We start from the raw sequence: 22268 nt of genomic DNA, 5'->3' as shown, positions 1-22268 counted from the left end.
GATCAGGTGTTTGCTTTGAAGAATATATGTGAGAAATACTTAGAAAAGCAAATGGATTTGTATGTAGCATTTATGGATCTGGAGAACGCATAAGACAGAGTTGATAGAGATGCTCTGTGGAAGGTATTAAGAATATATGGTGTGGGAGGCAAGTTGTTAGAAGCAGTGAAAAGTTTTTATCGAGGATGTAAGGCATGTGTACGTGTAGGAAGAGAGGAAAGTGATTGGTTCTCAGTGAATGTAGGTTTGCGGCAGGGGTGTGTGATGTCTCCATGGTTGTTTAATTTGTTTATGGATGGGGTTGTTAGGGAGGTGAATGCAAGAGTTTTGGAAAGAGGGGCAAGTATGAAGTCTGTTGGGGATGAAAGAGCTTGGGAAGTGAGTCAGTTGTTGTTCGCTGATGATACAGCGCTGGTGGCTGATTCATGTGAGAAACTGCAGAAGCTGGTGACTGAGTTTGGTAAAGTGTGTGAAAGAAGAAAGTTAAGAGTAAATGTTAATAAGATCAAGGTTATTAGGTACAGTAGGGTTGAGGGTCAAGTCAATTGGGAGGTAAGTTTGAATGGAGAAAAACTGGAGGAAGTAAAGTGTTTTAGATATCTGGGAGTGGATCTGGCAGCGGATGGAACCATGGAAGCGGAAGTGAATCATAGGGTGGGGGAGGGGGCGAAAATCCTTGGCGCCTTGAAGAATGTGTGGAAGTCGAGAACATTATCTCGGAAAGCAAAAATGGGTATGTTTGAAGGAATAGTGGTTCCAACAATGTTGTATGGTTGCGAGGCGTGGGCTATGGATAGAGTTGTGCGCAGGAGGGTGGATGTGCTGGAAATGAGATGTTTGAGGACAATGTGTGGTGTGAGGTGGTTTGATCGAGTAAGTAATGTAAGGGTAAGAGAGATGTGTGGAAATAAAAAGAGCGTGGTTGAGAGAGCAGAAGAGGGTGTTTTGAAATGGTTTGGGCACATGGAGAGAATGAGTGAGGAAAGATTGACCAAGAGGATATATGTGTCGGAGGTGGAGGGAACGAGGAGCAGTGGGAGACCAAATTGGAGGTGGAAAGATGGAGTGAAAAAGATTTTGTGTTATCGGGGCATGAACATGCAGGAGGGTGAAAGGAGGGCAAGGAATAGAGTGAATTGGATCGATGTGGTATACCGGGGTTGACGTGCTGTCAGTGGATTGAATCGGAGCATGTGAAGCGTCTGGGGTAAACCATGGAAAGTTTTGTGTTGCCTGGATGTGGAAAGGGAGCTGTGGTTTCGGGCATTATTGCATGACAGCTAGAGACTGAGTGTGAACGAATGGGGCCTTTGTTGTCTTTTCCTAGTGCTACCTCGCACACATGAGGGGGGAGGGGGATGGTGCTCCATGTGTGGCGAGGGTGGCGATGGGAATGAATAAAGGCAGACAGTGTGAATTGTGTGCATGTGTATATATGTATGTGTCTGTGTGTGTATATATATGTGTACATTGAGATGTATAGGTATGTATATTTGCATGTGTGGACGTGTATGTATATACATTGTGTATGTGGGTGGGTTGGGCCATTTCTTTCGTCTGTTTCCTTGCGCTACCTCGCAAACGCGGGAGACAGCGACAAAGCAAAAAAAAAAAAGAAAAAAATACATTTCTTTCATACTATTCGCCATTTCCCGCGTTAGCAAGATAGCTTTAAGAACAGAGGACTGGACCTTTGAGGGAATGTCCTCACCTGGCCCCCTTCTCTGTTCCTTCTTTTGGAAAATTAAAAAAAAAACTGAGAGGGGAGGATTTCCAGCCCCCCGCTCCCTTCCCATTTAGTCGCCTTCTACGACACGCAGGGAATACGTGGGAAATATTCTTTCTCCCCTATCCCCAGGGATATATATATATATATATATATATAATTGTACATTTCCTTTTCCATAGCCAGAGGTTGAACCATTATGTGACATTCATTTTTTTCATTCATTTCAAGCTAAAAGTTTGTTTTCTAAATTGTTTCTTACATTTTTCATATGTATATATATGTATGTGTGTGTGTGTGTGTGTATGTGCGTATGTGTGTGTATGTGTGTGTGTGTGTATATGTATATATATATTTATATTATGCCTGGGGATAGGGGTGAAAGAATACTTCCCACGTATTCCTCGCGTGTCGTAGAAAGCGACTAGAGGGGACGGGAGCGGGGGGCCGGAAATCCTCCCCTCCTTGTATTAACTTTCTAAAATGGGAAACAGAAGAAGGAGTCACGCGGGGAGTGATCATCCTCCTCGAAGGCTCAGAGTGGGGTGCCTAAATGTGTGTGGATGTAACCAAGATGTGAAAAAAGGAGAGATAGGTAGTATGTTTGAGGAAAGGAACCTGGATGTTTTGGCTCTGAGTGAAACGAAGCTCAAGGGTAAAGGGGAAGAGTGGTTTGGAAATGTCTGGGGAGTGAAGTCAGGGGTTAGCGAGAGGACAAGAGCAAGGGAAGGAGTAGCAATACTCCTGAAACAGGAGTTGTGGGAGTATGTGATAGAATGTAAGAAAGTAAATTCTCGATTAATATGGGTAAAATTGAAAGTTGATGGAGAGAGGTGGGTGATTATTGGTGCATATGCACCTGGGCATGAGAAGAAAGATCATGAGAGGCAAGTGTTTTGGGAGCAGCTGAATGAGTGTGTTAGCGGTTTTGATGCACGAGACCGGGTTATAGTGATGGGTGATTTGAATGCAAAGGTGAGTAATGTGGCAGTTGAGGGAATAATTGGTATGCATGGGGTGTTCAGTGTTGTAAATGGAAATGGTGAAGAGCTTGTAGATTTATGTGCTGAAAAAGGACTGATGATTGGGAATACCTGGTTTAAAAAGCGAGATATACATAAGTATACTTATGTAAGTAGGAGAGATGGCCAGAGAGCGTTATTGGATTACGTGTTAATTGACAGGCGTGCGAAAGAGAGACTTTTGGATGTTAATGTGCTGAGAGGTGCAACTGGAGGGATGTCTGATCATTATCTTGTGGAGGCTAAGGTGAAGATTAGTATGGGTTTTCAGAAAAGAGGAGTGAATGTTGGGGTGAAGAAGGTGGTGAGAGTAAGTGAGCTTGGGAAGGAGACCTGTGTGGGGAAGTACCAGGAGAGACTGTGTACAGAATGGAAAAAGGTGAGAACAATGGAAGTAAGGGGAGTGGGGAGGAATGGGATGTATTTAGGGAATCAGTGATGGATTGCGCAAAAGATGCTTGTGGCATGAGAAGAGTGGGAGGTGGGCTGTTTAGAAAGGGTAGTGAGTGGTGGGATGAAGAAGTAAGAGTATTAGTGAAAGAGAAGAGAGAGGCATTTGGACGATTTTTGCAGGGAAAAAATGCAATTGAGTGGGAGAAGTATAAAAGAAAGAGACAGGAGGTCAAGAGAAAGGTGCAAGAGGTGAAAAAAAGGGCAAATGAGAGTTGGGGTGAGAGACTATCAGTAAATTTTAGGGAGAATAAAAGATGTTCTGGAAGGAGGTAAATAGGGTGTGTAAGACAAGGGAGCAAATGGGAACTTCAGTGAAGGGCGTAAATGGGGAGGTGATAACAAGTAGCGGTGATGTGAGAAGGAGATGGAATGAGTATTTTGAAGGTTTGTTGAATGTGTCTGATGACAGAGTGGCAGATATAGGGTGTTTTGGTCGAGGTGGTGTGCAAAGTGAGAGGGTTAGGGAAAATGATTTGGTAAACAGAGAAGAGGTAGTAAAAGCTTTGCGGAAGATGAAAGCCGGCAAGGCAGCAGGTTTGGATGGTATTGCAGTGGAATTTATTAAAAAAGGGGGTGACTGTATTGTTGACTGGTTGGTAAGGTTATTTAATGTATGTATGACTCATGGTGAGGTGCCTGAGGATTGGCGGAATGCGTGCATAGTGCCATTGTACAAAGGCAAAGGGGATAAGAGTGAGTGCTCAAATTACAGAGGTATAAGTTTGTTGAGTATTCCTGGTAAATTATATGGGAGGGTATTGATTGAGAGGGTGAAGGCATGTACAGAGCATCAGATTGGGGAAGAGCAGTGCGGTTTCAGAAGTGGTAGAGGATGTGTGGATCAGGTGTTTGCTTTGAAGAATGTATGTGAGAAATACTTAGAAAAGCAAATGGATTCGTACGTAGCATTTATGGATCTGGAGAAGGCATATGATAGAGTTGATAGAGATGCTCTGTGGAAGGTATTAAGAATATATGGTGTGGGAGGCAAGTTGTTAGAAGCAGTGAAAAGTTTTTATCGAGGATGTAAGGCATGTGTACGTGTAGGAAGAGAGGAAAGTGATTGGTTCTCAGTGAATGTAGGTTTGCGGCAGGGGTGTGTGATGTCTCCATGGTTGTTTAATTTGTTTATGGATGGGATTGTTAGGGAGGTAAATGCAAGAGTTCTGGAAAGAGGGGCAAGTATGAAGTCTGTTGGGGATGAGAGAGCTTGGGAAGTGAGTCAGTTGTTGTTCGCTGATGATACAGCGCTGGTGGCTGATTCATGTGAGAAACTGCAGAAGCTGGTGACTGAGTTTGGTAAAGTGTGTGGAAGAAGAAAGTTAAGAGTAAATGTGAATAAGAGCAAGGTTATTAGGTACAGTAGGGGTGAGGGTCAAGTCAATTGGGAGGTGAGTTTGAATGGAGAAAAACTGGAGGAAGTGAAGTGTTTTAGATATCTGGGAGTGGATCTGTCAGCGGATGGAACCATGGAAGCGGAAGTGGATCATAGGGTGGGGGAGGGGGCGAAAATTTTGGGAGCCTTGAAAAATGTGTGGAAGTCGAGAACATTATCTCGGAAAGCAAAAATGGGTATGTTTGAAGGAATAGTGGTTCCAACAATGTTGTATGGTTGCGAGGCGTGGGCTATGGATAGAGATGTGCGCAGGAGGATGGATGTGCTGGAAATGAGATGTTTGAGGAAAACGTGTGGTGTGAGGTGGTTTGATCGAGTAAGTAACGTAAGGGTAAGAGAGATGTGTGGAAATAAAAAGAGCGTGGTTGAGAGAGCAGAAGAGGGTGTTTTGAAATGGTTTGGGCACATGGAGAGAATGAGTGAGGAAAGATTGACCAAGAGGATATATGTGTCGGAGGTGGAGGGAACGAGGAGAAGAGGGAGACCAAATTGGAGGTGGAAAGATGGAGTGAAAAAGATTTTGTGTGATCGGGGCCTGAACATGCAGGAGGGTGAAAGGAGGGCAAGGAATAGAGTGAATTGGAGCGATGTGGTATACGGGGTTGACGTGCTGTCAGTGGATTGAATCAAGGCATGTGAAGCGTCTGGGGTAAACCATGGAAAGCTGTGTAGGTATGTATATTTGCGTGTGTGGACGTGTGTATGTACATGTGTATGGGGGGGGGGTTGGGCCATTTCTTTCGGTTTTTTCCCTTCGTACTCGAAAAAGGGGAGCAGCGACAAAGTTTTAAAAAAAAAATTTTTATATTATATATAATTATAATAATTATATATTATATATATATTTATTTTTAAATTTTTTAAAAGTATCCTTTTAAAATTATTTATTTTTTACCAAATTTTTTTTTTTTAAACCCAAATCTATATTTTTTTTAACCTATTACATTTCTAAACTATCTTTAAAAAACATATATTTTTCCTTTTAACCAATCTTTTAAATTTTTAACCAATTATATAATTTGTCCCCAATTATAAAATTTTTCAACTATCTTCATTTTTCAACATACATTTCATTCTTTTAACCAATTTATGCTTTTTAACCTTCTATATATTTTCAACCTATCTATTTTTTTAAATCTATTTTTTCTTTTAACCAATTTATAGATTTCTAACCCAAATCTATTCTTTTTTTTAAAAAAATTGTTATCATTTTTCAACTTATAAATTTTAAGATTGTTAATTCTTTTAGCCAATCTCTTTTCATTTTTAACCAGTTTTTTATCTTTTTCAAAATCGTTTCTTTTCATCAATCATTCATTTTTTAAATCTTCTACATCCTTTTTAAACCTATTCCCCCTCCCCCCCCCATCACCAACATCCGAACCTTGCAAATTAACTCCCGCTGAGTGCAAAGGTTAACTGATCAGAGTGCACCGCCCCTCACCCAACGGCCAGAGAAGGGAACGACGGTCGGCTTAAAGCGGCCCCACTACGGTGCGCTGCCAATCGGCTCTCCACCAAGGCCAGCCCGGGACCCTCTGACCCTGCCCAGTGCGGCCCATCAAAAGGGTGAATATACTCCAACTGGGAGAAGGAGGAAAAATTTTATTTCTTTTTTATTTTGGAGGGTAAATCTGTTTTTGGTTTTAAAAAAAAAAAGGGGGATTTTTCGGGGGATGTTTTAAATATTGTGGGTACTTGAACAAAAAAGGGTTTTGATTTTTATTTACTTTTTTTTGGGGGGGGGGGGGGGGGGATTGGGGGGGGTAAATTTAATTTTTTGTTTTCAACAGAGAACGTTTTTAGGGTAAATTTTGATTTTATGTTTTTTAACGGGAAAAACGAATCTTTTTTTCTCTGGATATAGATTTGTTTTTGTAGTTTCTAAAAGGAAAACGTAATCTTTAATAGAAGGGTTAAAATTTGTATATTGTATTCTAACAGAAAATTTTTTATTTTTAGGGGATTTTTAATTTAATTTTTGGGGTTTTTTTCCGCAGATTTTTTTTTTTTTTCGAAAGGGGGGGGAAAAATTCAAGTTGGGGTTTAAAATTTCCCAGGTTTCCAATTGCTACGTAGAAAGAAAATATTCAATACAAAAAACCATCATTATATTTATGTTTATTATTTTTATTTTTTAAAATTTAAACCGCTTTTTTCCCGCGTCAGCGGGGGGTTGAGCAAGGAAAAGCGAAGAATGCCCCACCCCATTCATATAACATGTATTAAAAAAAAAGCCTACACACGCACATTACTACTATAATATAAAACGTATACTACATTACATGCAGACATACTATATGCACATGTAACATATTTATTCTTGCGCCTTCATCCTCCTTTCCCTCGCCACAAAATATTATTATATTTTTTTTTTTTTTTTTTTTTTTTTTTTTTAATTTTGTGTGTCCCCCGCTTTTTTGCTTTGTCGGTTTGGAAATAAAAGAGGGGGTTGAGAGGAAAAAGAGGGTGTTTTAAAATGGTTTGGGCACATGGAGAGAAGGGTGGGGAAAGTTTGCCCAAGAGGATTAGTTCAGAGGGGGAGGGAAAGAGGAGAGTGGGGGGCCAAAGTGGGGGTGGAAGGAGGAGTGAAAAAGATTTTGTGTGATCGGGGCCTGAACTGAGGGGGTGAAAGGGGGGGCAAGGAATAAGTGAATTGGACATGTTTATACGGGGGGGTTTACGTGTGTCATGGATTGAATAGGGGATTGAAGGTTGGGGTAAAACCCCTGGAAAATGGTAGGTTGTATATTTGCGTGTTGGGTTGTATTACATGTGTTGGGGGGGGGGGTTTGGGCTTTTTTCGTTGTTTCTTTCGCTACCCCGCAACGCGGGGGCGACAAAGAAAAAAAAAAAAAAAAAAAAAAAAAAAAAAAAAATTTTTATATATTATATATATTATTATATATATATTATATATATTTATAATATATTATGTTATTAATATTTATATATTATATTTTTATTATATTTATATAATATATTTTTTTTTTTTTTTTTTTTGCTTTGTCGCTGTCTCCCGCGTTTGCGAGGTAGCGCAAGGAAACAGACGAAAGAAATGGCCCAACCCACCCCCATACACATGTATATACATACGTCCACACACGCAAAATATACATGCCTACACAGCTTCCATGGTTTACCCCATACGCTTCACATGCCCTGATTCAATCCACTGACAGCACGTCAACCCCGGTATACCACATCGCTCCAATTCACTCTATTCCTTGCACTCCTTTCACCCTCCTGCGTGTTCAGGCCCCGATCACACAAAATCTTTTTCACTCCATCTTTCCACCTCCAATTTGGTCTCCCTCTTCTCCTCGTTCCCTCCACCTCCGACACATATATCCTCTTGGTCAATCTTTCCTCACTCATTCTCTCCATGTGCCCAAACCATTTCAAAACACCCTCTTCTGCTCTCTCAACCACGCTCTTTTTATGTCCACACATCTCTCTTACCCTTACGTTACTTACTCGATCAAACCACCTCACACCACACATTCTCCTCAAAATCTCATTTCCAAAATCCCTCCTCCTGGCAAACTCTATCCATAGTCCACGCTCGAACCATACAACTTGTTGGAACCCACTATTCCTTAAAATACCCAAATTTTTTCTTTTTCCCGGGTTAATGTTTCGACTTCCACACATTCTTTAAGGCTCCCAGAATTTTCGCCCCCTCCCCCATCCCTATGATCCACTTCCGCTTCCATGGTTCCATCCGCTGCCAGATCCACTCCCAGATAACTAAAACACTTTACTTCCTCCAGTTTTTCTCCATTCAAAACTCACCTCCCAATTGACTTGACCCTCAACCCTACTGTACCTAATAACCTTGCTCTTATTCACATTTACTCTTAACTTTCTTCTTTCACACACTTACATATATATCACCCAAATATATAATTATATATTTTCATTATTATATATATATATATATTATTATATATATTTATATATATTTATATATATATATATATATAAATATATATATATATATATATTATATATATATATATATATATATATTATTATATATTTTTTTTTTTTTTATTTTTATCTGGGTAGGGAGAAAGACACTTCCCACGTTTCCTGCGTGTCGTAAAAGGCGACTAAAGGGAAGGGGCGGGGGCTGAATCTCCTCTTGTTTTTTTTTTTCTTTATTTTTGTTTTTCTCAAGAAGACGAGGATATTCTTAAGGCCAGTCCTTTGTTCTAACCTACTCGCTAACGCGGAAATGCGAATAGTATGAAAGAAAGAAAAATTATTATTTTTTTTTTTATTTTGCTTTCTCGCTGTCCCCGCGTTTGCAGTAGCGCAAGGAACAGACGAAAATGGCCAACCCACCCCCATACACTGTATAACATACACGTCCACACACGCAAATAATTCCTATACATCTAATGTACCAATAAAATACACACACAAGACACTAATATACCTGCACACAATTCACATGTTACTTTATTCATTCACATCGCCACTCGCCACAATGGATACCATCCCTCCCCCCTCATGTGTGCGAGTAGCGCTAGGAAAGCAAAAGGCCCATTCGTTCACGCTCATCTCTAGCTGTTAGCATAATGCCGAAACACAGCTCCTTTCCACATCCAGGCCACCAACTTTCCATGGTTTTACCCAGCGTTCACATGCCCTGATTCAATCCAGTGGCAGCACGTCAACCCCGGTATACCACATCGATCCAATTTACTCTATTCCTGCCCGCCTTTCACCCTCCTGCATTGTTCAGGCCCGATCACACAAAATCTTTTTCACCCGATCTTTCCACCTCCAATTTGGTCTCCCTACTTCTCCTCGTTCCCTCCACCTCCGACACATATATCCTCTTGGTCAATCTTTCCTCACTCATTCTCTCCATGTGCCCAAAACCATTTCAAAACACCCTCTTCTGCTCTCTCAACCACGCTCTTTTTATTTCCACACATCTCTCTTACCCTTACATTACTTACTCGATCAAACCACCTCACACCACACATTGTCCTCAAACATCTCATTTCCAGCACATCCACCCTCCTGCGCACAACTCTATCCATAGCCCACGCCTCGCAACCATACAACATTGTTGGAACCACTATTCCTTCAAACATACCCATTTTTGCTTTCCGAGATAATGTTCTCGACTTCCACACATTCTTCAAGGCTCCCAGAATTTTCGCCCCCCTCCCCCACCCTATGATTCACTTCCGCTTCCATGGTTCCATCCGCTGCCAGATCCACTCCCAGATATCTAAAACACTTTACTTCCTTCAGTTTTTCTCCATTCAAACTTACCTCCCAATTGACTTGACCCTCAACCCTACTGTACTCTTAACTTTCTTCTTTCACACACTTTACCAAACTCAGTCACCAGCTTCTGCAGTTTCTTACATGAATCAGCCACCGGCGCTCTATCATCAGCGAACAACAACTGACTCACTTCCCAAGCTCTCTCATCCACAACAGACTGCATGCTTGCCCCTCTTTCCAAAACTCTTGCATTTACCTCCCTAACAACCCCATCCATAAACAAATTAAACAACCATGGAGACATCACACACCCCTGCCGCAAACCTACATTCACTGAGAACCAATCACTTTCCTCTCTTCCTACACGTACACATGCCTTACATCCTCGATAAAAACTTTTCACTGCTTCTAACAACTTGCCTCCCACACCATATATTCTTAATACCTTCCACAGAGCATCTCTATCAACTCTATCATATGCCTTCTCCAGATCCATAAATGCTACATACAAATCCATTTGTTTTTCTAAGTATTTCTCACATACATTCTTCAAAGCAAACACCTGATCCACACATCCTCTACCACTTCTGAAACCACACTGCTCTTCCCCAATCTGATGCTCCTCACCATGAGTCATACATACATTAAATAACCTTACCAACCAGTCAACAATACAGTCACCCCCTTTTTTTAGTAAATTCCACTGCCATACCATCCAAACCTGCTGCCTTGCCGGCTTTCATCTTAGGTAAAGCTTTTACTACCTCTTCTCTATTTACCAAATCATTTTCCCTGACCCTCTCACTTTGCACACCACCTCGACCAAAACATCCTATATCTGCCACTCTATCGTCAAACACATTCAACAAACCTTCAAAATACTCACTCCATCTCCTTCTCACATCACCAATACTTGTCATCACCTCCCCATTTACCCCATTCACTGAAGTTCCCATTTGCTCCCTTGTCTTACGCACTTTATTTACCTTCTTCCAAAACATCTTTTTATTCTCCCTGAAATGTAATGATACTCTCTCACCCCAACTCTCATTTGCCCTCTTTTTCACCTCTTGCACCTTTCTCTTGACCTCCTGCTTCTTTCTTTTATACATCCACTCATTTGCATTTTTTCCCTGCAAAAACCGTCCAAATGCCTCTCTCTTCTCTTTCACTAATAATCTTACTTCTTCATCCCACCACTCACTACCCTTTCTAATCAACCCACCTCCCACTCTTCTCATGCCACATGCATCTTTTGCGCAATCCATCACTGATTCCCTAAATACATCCCATTCCTCCCCCACTCCCCTTACTTCCATTGTTCTCACCTTTTTCCATTCTGTACTCAGTCTCTCCTGGTACTTCCTCACACAAGTCTCCTTCCCAAGCTCACTTACTCTCACCACCCTCTTCACCCCAACATTCACTCTTCTTTTCTGAAAACCCATACAAATCTTCACATTAGCCTCCACAAGATAATGATCAGACATCCCTCCAGTTGCACCTCTCAGCACATTAACATCCAAAAGTCTCTCTTTCGCGCGCCTGTCAATTAACACGTAATCCAATAACGCTCTCTGGCCATCTTCCTACTTACATACGTATACTTATGTATATCTCGCTTTTTAAACCAGGTATTCCCAATCACCAGTCCTTTTTCAGCACATAAATCTACAAGCTCTTCACCATTTCCATTTACAACACTGAACACCCCATGTATACCAATTATTCCCTCAACTACCACATTACTCACCTTTGCATTCAAATCACCCATCACTATAACCCGGTCTCGTGCATCAAAACCACTAACACACTCATTCAGCCGCTCCCAAAACACTTGCCTCTCATGATCTTTCTTCTCATGCCCAGGTGCATATGCACCAATAATCACCCATCTCTCTCCATCAACTTTCAGTTTTACCCATATTAATCGAGAATTTACTTTCTTACATTCTATCACATACTTCCACAACTCCTGTTTCAGGAGTACTGCTACTCCTTCCCTTGCTCTTGTCCTCTCACTAACCCCTGACTTTACTCCCAAGACATTCCCAAACAACTCTTCCCCTTTACCCTTGAGCTTCGTTTCACTCAGAGCCAAAACATCCAGATTCCTTTCCTCAAACATACTACCTATCTCTCCTTTTTTCACATCTTGGTTACATCCACACACATTTAGACACCCCAGTCTGAGCCTTCGAGGAGGATGAGCATTCCCCGCGTGACTCTCTGTTTTCCATTTTAGAAAATTAAAAAATACAAGGAGGGGAGGATTTCTGCCCCCCCCTCCCCCCGCTCCCGTCCCCTCTAGTCGCCTTCTATATATATATATATATATATATATATATATATATATATATATATATATATATATATATATATATATATATATTTCTTTCTTTATACATCTCCCACTCAATTGCATTTTTTCCATGCAAAAACCGTCCAAATGCCACTTTCTTCTCTTTCACTAATAATCTTACTTCTTCATCCCACCACTCACTACCCTTTCTAATCAACCCACCTCCCACTCTTCTCATGCCACATGCATCTTTTGCGCAATCCATCACTGATTCCCTAAATACATCCCATTCCTCCCCCACTCCCCTTACTTCCAATGTTCTCACCTTTTTTCATTCTGTACTCAGTCTCTCCTGGTACTTCCTCACACAAGTCTCCTTCCCAAGCTCACTTACTCTCACCACACTCTTCACCCCAACATTCACTCTTCTTTTCTGAAAACCCATACAAATCTTCACCTTAGCCTCCAAAAGATAGTGATCAGACATCCCTCCAGTTGTACCTCTCAGCACATTAACATCCAAAAGTCTCTCTTTCGCGCGCCTGTCAAGAGGTCAGGAGGTCAAGAGAAAGGTGCAAGAGGTGAAAAAGAGGGCAAATGAGAGTTGGGGTGAGAGAGTATCATTAAATTTTAGGGAGAATAAAAAGATGTTCTGGAAGGAGGTAAATAAAGTGCGTAAGACAAGGGAGTAAATGGGAACTTCAGTGAAGGGCGCAAATGGGGAGGTGATAACAAGTAGTGGTGACGTGAGAAAGAGATGGAGTGAGTATTTTGAAGGTTTGTTGAATGTGTTTGATGATAGAGTGGCAGATATAGGGTGTTTTGGTCAAGGTGGTGTGCAAAGTGAGAGGGTTAGGGAAAATGATTTGGTAAACAGAGAAGAGGTAGTAAAAGCTTTGCGGAAGATGAAAGCCGGCAAGGCAGCAGGTTTGGATGGTATTGCAGTGGAATTTATTAAAAAGGGGGTGACTGTATTGTTGACTGGTTGGTAAGGTTGTTTAATGTATGTATGACTCATGGTGAGGTGCCTGAGGATTGGCGGAATGCGTGCATAGTGCCATTGTACAAAGGCAAAGGGGATAAGAGTGAGTGCTCAAATTACAGAGGTATAAGTTTGTTGAGTATTCATGGTAAATTATATGGGAGGGTATTGATTGAGAGGGTGAAGGCATGTACAGAGCATCAGATTGGGGAAGAGCAGTGTGGTTTCAGAAGTGGTAGAGGATGTGTGGATCAGGTGTTTGCTTTGAAGAATATATGTGAGAAATACTTAGAAAAGCAAATGGATTTGTATGTAGCATTTATGGATCTGGAGAACGCATAAGACAGAGTTGATAGAGATGCTCTGTGGAAGGTATTAAGAATATATGGTGTGGGAGGCAAGTTGTTAGAAGCAGTGAAAAGTTTTTATCGAGGATGTAAGGCATGTGTACGTGTAGGAAGAGAGGAAAGTGATTGGTTCTCAGTGAATGTAGGTTTGCGGCAGGGGTGTGTGATGTCTCCATGGTTGTTTAATTTGTTTATGGATGGGGTTGTTAGGGAGGTGAATGCAAGAGTTTTGGAAAGAGGGGCAAGTATGAAGTCTGTTGGGGATGAAAGAGCTTGGGAAGTGAGTCAGTTGTTGTTCGCTGATGATACAGCGCTGGTGGCTGATTCATGTGAGAAACTGCAGAAGCTGGTGACTGAGTTTGGTAAAGTGTGTGAAAGAAGAAAGTTAAGAGTAAATGTTAATAAGATCAAGGTTATTAGGTACAGTAGGGTTGAGGGTCAAGTCAATTGGGAGGTAAGTTTGAATGGAGAAAAACTGGAGGAAGTAAAGTGTTTTAGATATCTGGGAGTGGATCTGGCAGCGGATGGAACCATGGAAGCGGAAGTGAATCATAGGGTGGGGGAGGGGGCGAAAATCCTTGGCGCCTTGAAGAATGTGTGGAAGTCGAGAACATTATCTCGGAAAGCAAAAATGGGTATGTTTGAAGGAATAGTGGTTCCAACAATGTTGTATGGTTGCGAGGCGTGGGCTATGGATAGAGTTGTGCGCAGGAGGGTGGATGTGCTGGAAATGAGATGTTTGAGGACAATGTGTGGTGTGAGGTGGTTTGATCGAGTAAGTAATGTAAGGGTAAGAGAGATGTGTGGAAATAAAAAGAGCGTGGTTGAGAGAGCAGAAGAGGGTGTTTTGAAATGGTTTGGGCACATGGAGAGAATGAGTGAGGAAAGATTGACCAAGAGGATATATGTGTCGGAGGTGGAGGGAACGAGGAGCAGTGGGAGACCAAATTGGAGGTGGAAAGATGGAGTGAAAAAGATTTTGTGTTATCGGGGCATGAACATGCAGGAGGGTGAAAGGAGGGCAAGGAATAGAGTGAATTGGATCGATGTGGTATACCGGGGTTGACGTGCTGTCAGTGGATTGAATCGGAGCATGTGAAGCGTCTGGGGTAAACCATGGAAAGTTTTGTGTTGCCTGGATGTGGAAAGGGAGCTGTGGTTTCGGGCATTATTGCATGACAGCTAGAGACTGAGTGTGAACGAATGGGGCCTTTGTTGTCTTTTCCTAGTGCTACCTCGCACACATGAGGGGGGAGGGGGATGGTGCTCCATGTGTGGCGAGGTGGCGATGGGAATGAATAAAGGCAGACAGTGTGAATTGTGTGCATGTGTATATATGTATGTGTCTGTGTGTGTATATATATGTGTACATTGAGATGTATAGGTATGTATATTTGCATGTGTGGACGTGTATGTATATACATTGTGTATGTGGGTGGGTTGGGCCATTTCTTTCGTCTGTTTCCTTGCGCTACCTCGCAAACGCGGGAGACAGCGACAAAGCAAAAAAAAAAAAGAAAAAAATACATTTCTTTCATACTATTCGCCATTTCCCGCGTTAGCAAGATAGCTTTAAGAACAGAGGACTGGACCTTTGAGGGAATGTCCTCACCTGGCCCCCTTCTCTGTTCCTTCTTTTGGAAAATTAAAAAAAAAACTGAGAGGGGAGGATTTCCAGCCCCCCGCTCCCTTCCCATTTAGTCGCCTTCTACGACACGCAGGGAATACGTGGGAAATATTCTTTCTCCCCTATCCCCAGGGATATATATATATATATATATATATAATTGTACATTTCCTTTTCCATAGCCAGAGGTTGAACCATTATGTGACATTCATTTTTTTCATTCATTTCAAGCTAAAAGTTTGTTTCTAAATTGTTTCTTACATTTTTCATATGTATATATATGTATGTGTGTGTGTGTGTGTGTATGTGCGTATGTGTGTGTATGTGTGTGTGTGTGTATATGTATATATATATTTATATTATGCCTGGGGATAGGGGTGAAAGAATACTTCCCACGTATTCCTCGCGTGTCGTAGAAAGCGACTAGAGGGGACGGGAGCGGGGGGCCGGAAATCCTCCCCTCCTTGTATTAACTTTCTAAAATGGGAAACAGAAGAAGGAGTCACGCGGGGAGTGATCATCCTCCTCGAAGGCTCAGAGTGGGGTGCCTAAATGTGTGTGGATGTAACCAAGATGTGAAAAAAGGAGAGATAGGTAGTATGTTTGAGGAAAGGAACCTGGATGTTTTGGCTCTGAGTGAAACGAAGCTCAAGGGTAAAGGGGAAGAGTGGTTTGGAAATGTCTGGGGAGTGAAGTCAGGGGTTAGCGAGAGGACAAGAGCAAGGGAAGGAGTAGCAATACTCCTGAAACAGGAGTTGTGGGAGTATGTGATAGAATGTAAGAAAGTAAATTCTCGATTAATATGGGTAAAATTGAAAGTTGATGGAGAGAGGTGGGTGATTATTGGTGCATATGCACCTGGGCATGAGAAGAAAGATCATGAGAGGCAAGTGTTTTGGGAGCAGCTGAATGAGTGTGTTAGCGGTTTTGATGCACGAGACCGGGTTATAGTGATGGGTGATTTGAATGCAAAGGTGAGTAATGTGGCAGTTGAGGGAATAATTGGTATGCATGGGGTGTTCAGTGTTGTAAATGGAAATGGTGAAGAGCTTGTAGATTTATGTGCTGAAAAAGGACTGATGATTGGGAATACCTGGTTTAAAAAGCGAGATATACATAAGTATACTTATGTAAGTAGGAGAGATGGCCAGAGAGCATTATTGGATTACGTGTTAATTGACAGGCGTGCGAAAGAGAGACTTTTGGATGTTAATGTGCTGAGAGGTGCAACTGGAGGGATGTCTGATCATTATCTTGTGGAGGCTAAGGTGAAGATTAGTATGGGTTTTCAGAAAAGAGGAGTGAATGTTGGGGTGAAGAAGGTGGTGAGAGTAAGTGAGCTTGGGAAGGAGACCTGTGTGGGGAAGTACCAGGAGAGACTGTGTACAGAATGGAAAAAGGTGAGAACAATGGAAGTAAGGGGAGTGGGGGAGGAATGGGATGTATTTAGGGAATCAGTGATGGATTGCGCAAAAGATGCTTGTGGCATGAGAAGAGTGGGAGGTGGGCTGTTTAGAAAGGGTAGTGAGTGGTGGGATGAAGAAGTAAGAGTATTAGTGAAAGAGAAGAGAGAGGCATTTGGACGATTTTTGCAGGGGAAAAAATGCAATTGAGTGGGAGAAGTATAAAAGAAAGAGACAGGAGGTCAAGAGAAAGGTGCAAGAGGTGAAAAAAAGGGCAAATGAGAGTTGGGGTGAGAGACTATCAGTAAATTTTAGGGAGAATAAAGAGATGTTCTGGAAGGAGGTAAATAGGGTGTGTAAGACAAGGGAGCAAATGGGAACTTCAGTGAAGGGCGTAAATGGGGAGGTGATAACAAGTAGCGGTGATGTGAGAAGGAGATGGAATGAGTATTTTGAAGGTTTGTTGAATGTGTCTGATGACAGAGTGGCAGATATAGGGTGTTTTGGTCGAGGTGGTGTGCAAAGTGAGAGGGTTAGGGAAAATGATTTGGTAAACAGAGAAGAGGTAGTAAAAGCTTTGCGGAAGATGAAAGCCGGCAAGGCAGCAGGTTTGGATGGTATTGCAGTGGAATTTATTAAAAAAGGGGGTGACTGTATTGTTGACTGGTTGGTAAGGTTATTTAATGTATGTATGACTCATGGTGAGGTGCCTGAGGATTGGCGGAATGCGTGCATAGTGCCATTGTACAAAGGCAAAGGGGATAAGAGTGAGTGCTCAAATTACAGAGGTATAAGTTTGTTGAGTATTCCTGGTAAATTATATGGGAGGGTATTGATTGAGAGGGTGAAGGCATGTACAGAGCATCAGATTGGGGAAGAGCAGTGCGGTTTCAGAAGTGGTAGAGGATGTGTGGATCAGGTGTTTGCTTTGAAGAATGTATGTGAGAAATACTTAGAAAAGCAAATGGATTCGTACGTAGCATTTATGGATCTGGAGAAGGCATATGATAGAGTTGATAGAGATGCTCTGTGGAAGGTATTAAGAATATATGGTGTGGGAGGCAAGTTGTTAGAAGCAGTGAAAAGTTTTTATCGAGGATGTAAGGCATGTGTACGTGTAGGAAGAGAGGAAAGTGATTGGTTCTCAGTGAATGTAGGTTTGCGGCAGGGGTGTGTGATGTCTCCATGGTTGTTTAATTTGTTTATGGATGGGATTGTTAGGGAGGTAAATGCAAGAGTTCTGGAAAGAGGGGCAAGTATGAAGTCTGTTGGGGATGAGAGAGCTTGGGAAGTGAGTCAGTTGTTGTTCGCTGATGATACAGTGCTGGTGGCTGATTCATGTGAGAAACTGCAGAAGCTGGTGACTGAGTTTGGTAAAGTGTGTGGAAGAAGAAAGTTAAGAGTAAATGTGAATAAGAGCAAGGTTATTAGGTACAGTAGGGGTGAGGGTCAAGTCAATTGGGAGGTGAGTTTGAATGGAGAAAAACTGGAGGAAGTGAAGTGTTTTAGATATCTGGGAGTGGATCTGTCAGCGGATGGAACCATGGAAGCGGAAGTGGATCATAGGGTGGGGGAGGGGGCGAAAATTTTGGGAGCCTTGAAAAATGTGTGGAAGTCGAGAACATTATCTCGGAAAGCAAAAATGGGTATGTTTGAAGGAATAGTGGTTCCAACAATGTTGTATGGTTGCGAGGCGTGGGCTATGGATAGAGATGTGCGCAGGAGGATGGATGTGCTGGAAATGAGATGTTTGAGGAAAACGTGTGGTGTGAGGTGGTTTGATCGAGTAAGTAACGTAAGGGTAAGAGAGATGTGTGGAAATAAAAAGAGCGTGGTTGAGAGAGCAGAAGAGGGTGTTTTGAAATGGTTTGGGCACATGGAGAGAATGAGTGAGGAAAGATTGACCAAGAGGATATATGTGTCGGAGGTGGAGGGAACGGGGAGAAGAGGGAGACCAAATTGGAGGTGGAAAGATGGAGTGAAAAAGATTTTGTGTGATCGGGGCCTGAACATGCAGGAGGGTGAAAGGAGGGCAAGGAATAGAGTGAATTGGAGCGATGTGGTATACAGGGGTTGACGTGCTGTCAGTGGATTGAATCAAGGCATGTGAAGCGTCTGGGGTAAACCATGGAAAGCTGTGTAGGTATGTATATTTGCGTGTGTGGACGTGTGTATGTACATGTGTATGGGGGGGGGGGGTTGGGCCATTTCTTTCGTCTGTTTCCTTGCGCTACCTCGCAAACGCGGGAGACAGCGACAAAGTATAAAAAAAAAATATATATATATATATATATATATATATATATATATATATATATATATATATATATATATATATAATATTTTAAAGTATCACTTTTAACATATATTTCATTCTTTTACCAAATTTATATAACTTTTTAACCAATCTATATCATTTTTTAACCTATCTACATTTCTAAACTATCATTAAAAACATATATTTCTTCCTTTTAACCAATCTATATCATTTTTAACCAATCTATATAATTTGCTCTCCAATCTATATAATTTTTCAACCTATCTATCATTTTCAACATACATTTCATTCTTTTAACCAATTTATAGCATTTCTTAACCATTCTATATAATTTTCAACCTATCTATCATTTTTAACATCTATTTCATTCTTTTAACCAATTTATAGCATTTCTAAGCCAATCTATATCATTTTTAAACAATTGTTATCATTTTTCAACTTATCAATTTTAAGATATGCTTCATTCTTTTAGCCAATCTCTATCATTTTTAACCAGTTTATATCTTTTTCAACCAATCTGTATCATTTTCAATCAATCTATATCATTCTTTAATCTCTCTACATCACTCTGTTAACCTATTGCCCCTCCCCCACCCATCACCAACACTCACGAACCCTTGCTAATCTAACTCCCGCTGAGTGCAAAGGTTAACTGACTCAGAGTGCACACGTCCCTCACCCACACAGGCCAGAGAAGAACGACCGGTCGGCCTTCAAGACGGCCACTACGGTGCGCTGCCACATCGGCTCCTCCACCAAGGCCAGCCTCCCGAGACCCTCTGACCCCTCGCCCAGTGCGGCCATCGAAAGGTGAGCATATCACTCCAACTGGAGAAGGAGGAAATTTTATATTTCATTTTATTTTGGAGGGTAAATCTAGTTTTCTGGTTTTCTAAAAGAAAACGGGATTTTTCGGGGGATGTATTTAATATTGTGGTACTTGAACAGAAAAGGTAGACTTATTTATTTACTTTTTTTTGGGGGAAGGGGGGTATTGGGGGGGTAAATTTAATTTGTTGTTTTCTAACAGAGAACGTTTTTAGGCGTAAATTTGATTTTATGTTTTTCTAACAGAAAACGAATCTATTTTATTCTCTGGATAGTAGATTTGATTTGTAGTTCTCTAAAAGAAAACGTAATCTTTAATAGAAGGGTAAATTTGATATATTGTATTCTAACAGAAAAATTAGTATGTTTTAGGGGAGTTAATTTAATTTTGTGGTTTTCCAGCAGATTTTTTTTTTTTTTTCGAAGGTGGAGGGGAAATTCAAGTTGTGGTTAAAATTTACCCTAGGTGTTCCAATCTGCTACAGTAGAAAGATAATATTCAATACGAAAACCATCATTATATATATGTTCTATTATATTATTATTATACTTAACCGCTGTTTCCCGCGTCAGCGAGGTTGAGCAAGGAAACAGACGAAGAATGACCCAGCCATTCATATACACATGTATATACATAAACGCCTACACACGCACATATACATACATATACATATCAACGTATACATACATATACATACGCAGACATACATATATGCACATGTACATATTTATTCTTGCTGCCTTCATCCATCCCGTCTCTACCTCGCCACATAATATATATATATATTTTTTTTTTTTTTTTTTTTTTTTTTTTACACTTTGTCGCTGTCTCCCGCTTTTTTGCTTTGTCGCGTTTGGAAATAAAAAGAGCGTGGTTGAGAGAGCAGAAGAGGGTGTTTTGAAATGGTTTGGGCACATGGAGAGAATGAGTGAGGAAAGATTGACCAAGAGGATATATGTGTCAGAGGTGGAGGGAACGAGGAGAAGTGGGAGACCAAAGTGGAGGTGGAAGGATGGAGTGAAAAAGATTTTGTGTGATCGGGGCCTGAACATGCAGGAGGGTGAAAGGAGGGCAAGGAATAGAGTGAATTGGATCGATGTGGTATACCGGGGTTGACGTGCTGTCAGTGGATTGAATCAGGGCATGTGAAGCGTCTGGGGTAAACCATGGAAAGCTGTGTAGGTATGTATATTTGCGTGTGTGGACGTATGTATATACATGTGTATGGGGGTGGGTTGGGCCATTTCTTTCGTCTGTTTCCTTGCGCTACCTCGCAAGCGCGGGAGATAGCGACAAAGCAAAAAAAAAAAAGAAAAAAAAAAAAAAAAATATATATATATATATATATATATATATATATATATATATATATATATATATATATATATATATATATGTATATATATATATATATATATATATATATATATATATATATATATATATATATATTTTTTTTTTTTTTTTTTTTTGCTTTGTCGCTGTCTCCCGCGTTTGCGAGGTAGGGCAAGGAAACAGACGAAAGAAATGGCCCAACCCACCCCCATACACATGTATATACATACGTCCACACACGCAAATATACATACCTACACAGCTTTCCATGGTTTACCCCAGACGCTTCACATGCCCTGATTCAATCCACTGACAGCACGTCAACCCCGGTATACCACATCGATCCAATTCACTCTATTCCTTGCCCTCCTTTCACCCTCCTGCATGTTCAGGTCCCGATCGCACAAAATCTTTTTCACTCCATCTTTCCACCTCCAATTTGGTCTCCCTCTTCTCCTCATTCCCTCCACCTCCGACACATATATCCTCTTGGTCAATCTTTCCTCACTCATTCTCTCCATGTGACCAAACCATTTCAAAACACCCTCTTCTGCTCTCTCAACCACGCTCTTTTTATTTCCACACATCTCTCTTACCCTTACATTACTTACTCGATCAAACCACCTCACACCACACATTGTCCTCAAACATCTCATTTCCAGCACATCCATCCTCCTGCGCACAACTCTATCCATAGTCCACGCCTCGCAACCATACAACATTGTTGGAACCACTATTCCTTCAAACATACCCATTTTTGCTTTCCGAGATAATGTTCTCGACTTCCACACATTCTTCAAGGCTCCCAGAATTTTCGCCCCCTCCCCCACCCTATGATCCACTTCCGCTTCCATGTTTCCATCCGCTGCCAGATCCACTCCCAGATATCTAAAACACTTCACTTCCTCCAGTTTTTCTCCATTCAAACTCACCTCCCAATTGACTTGACCCTCAACCCTACTGTACCTAATAACCTTGCTCTTATTCACATTTACTCCTAACTTTCTTCTTTCACACACTTTACCAAACTCAGTCACCAGCTTCTGCAGTTTCTCACATGAATCAGCCACCATATATATATATATATATATATTTATATATATATATATATATATATATATATATATATATATATATATATATATATTTTTTTTTTTTTTTTTTTTATACTTTGTCGCTGTCTCCCGCGTTTGCGAGGTAGCGCAAGGAAACAGACGAAAGAAATGGCCCAACCCCCCCATACACATGTACATACACACATCCACACACGCAAATATACATACCTACACAGCTTTCCATGGTTTACCCCGGACGCTTC

The 22268-nt window shown here is 41.2% G+C and overlaps 1 protein-coding gene across 2 annotated transcripts in view; it reads left to right on the top strand.

The window, feature by feature from the left end:
* LOC139765811 (metabotropic glutamate receptor 5-like) overlaps positions 1-22268 on the top strand; it is a 173759-nt gene that overhangs the window by 122012 nt on the left and 29479 nt on the right. For both annotated transcript variants that reach the window (XM_071693604.1, XM_071693605.1), the window contains exon 17: positions 19474-19596. In XM_071693604.1, the coding sequence (XP_071549705.1) occupies positions 19474-19596 (123 nt within the window). The remainder of the gene's footprint in view (positions 1-19473; positions 19597-22268) is intronic.

The sequence above is a fragment of the Panulirus ornatus genome, chromosome 56, assembly GCF_036320965.1.
Source record: "Panulirus ornatus isolate Po-2019 chromosome 56, ASM3632096v1, whole genome shotgun sequence".
Taxonomy (NCBI): domain Eukaryota; kingdom Metazoa; phylum Arthropoda; class Malacostraca; order Decapoda; family Palinuridae; genus Panulirus; species Panulirus ornatus.
This window is presented reverse-complemented; position numbering and strand designations above follow the sequence as displayed.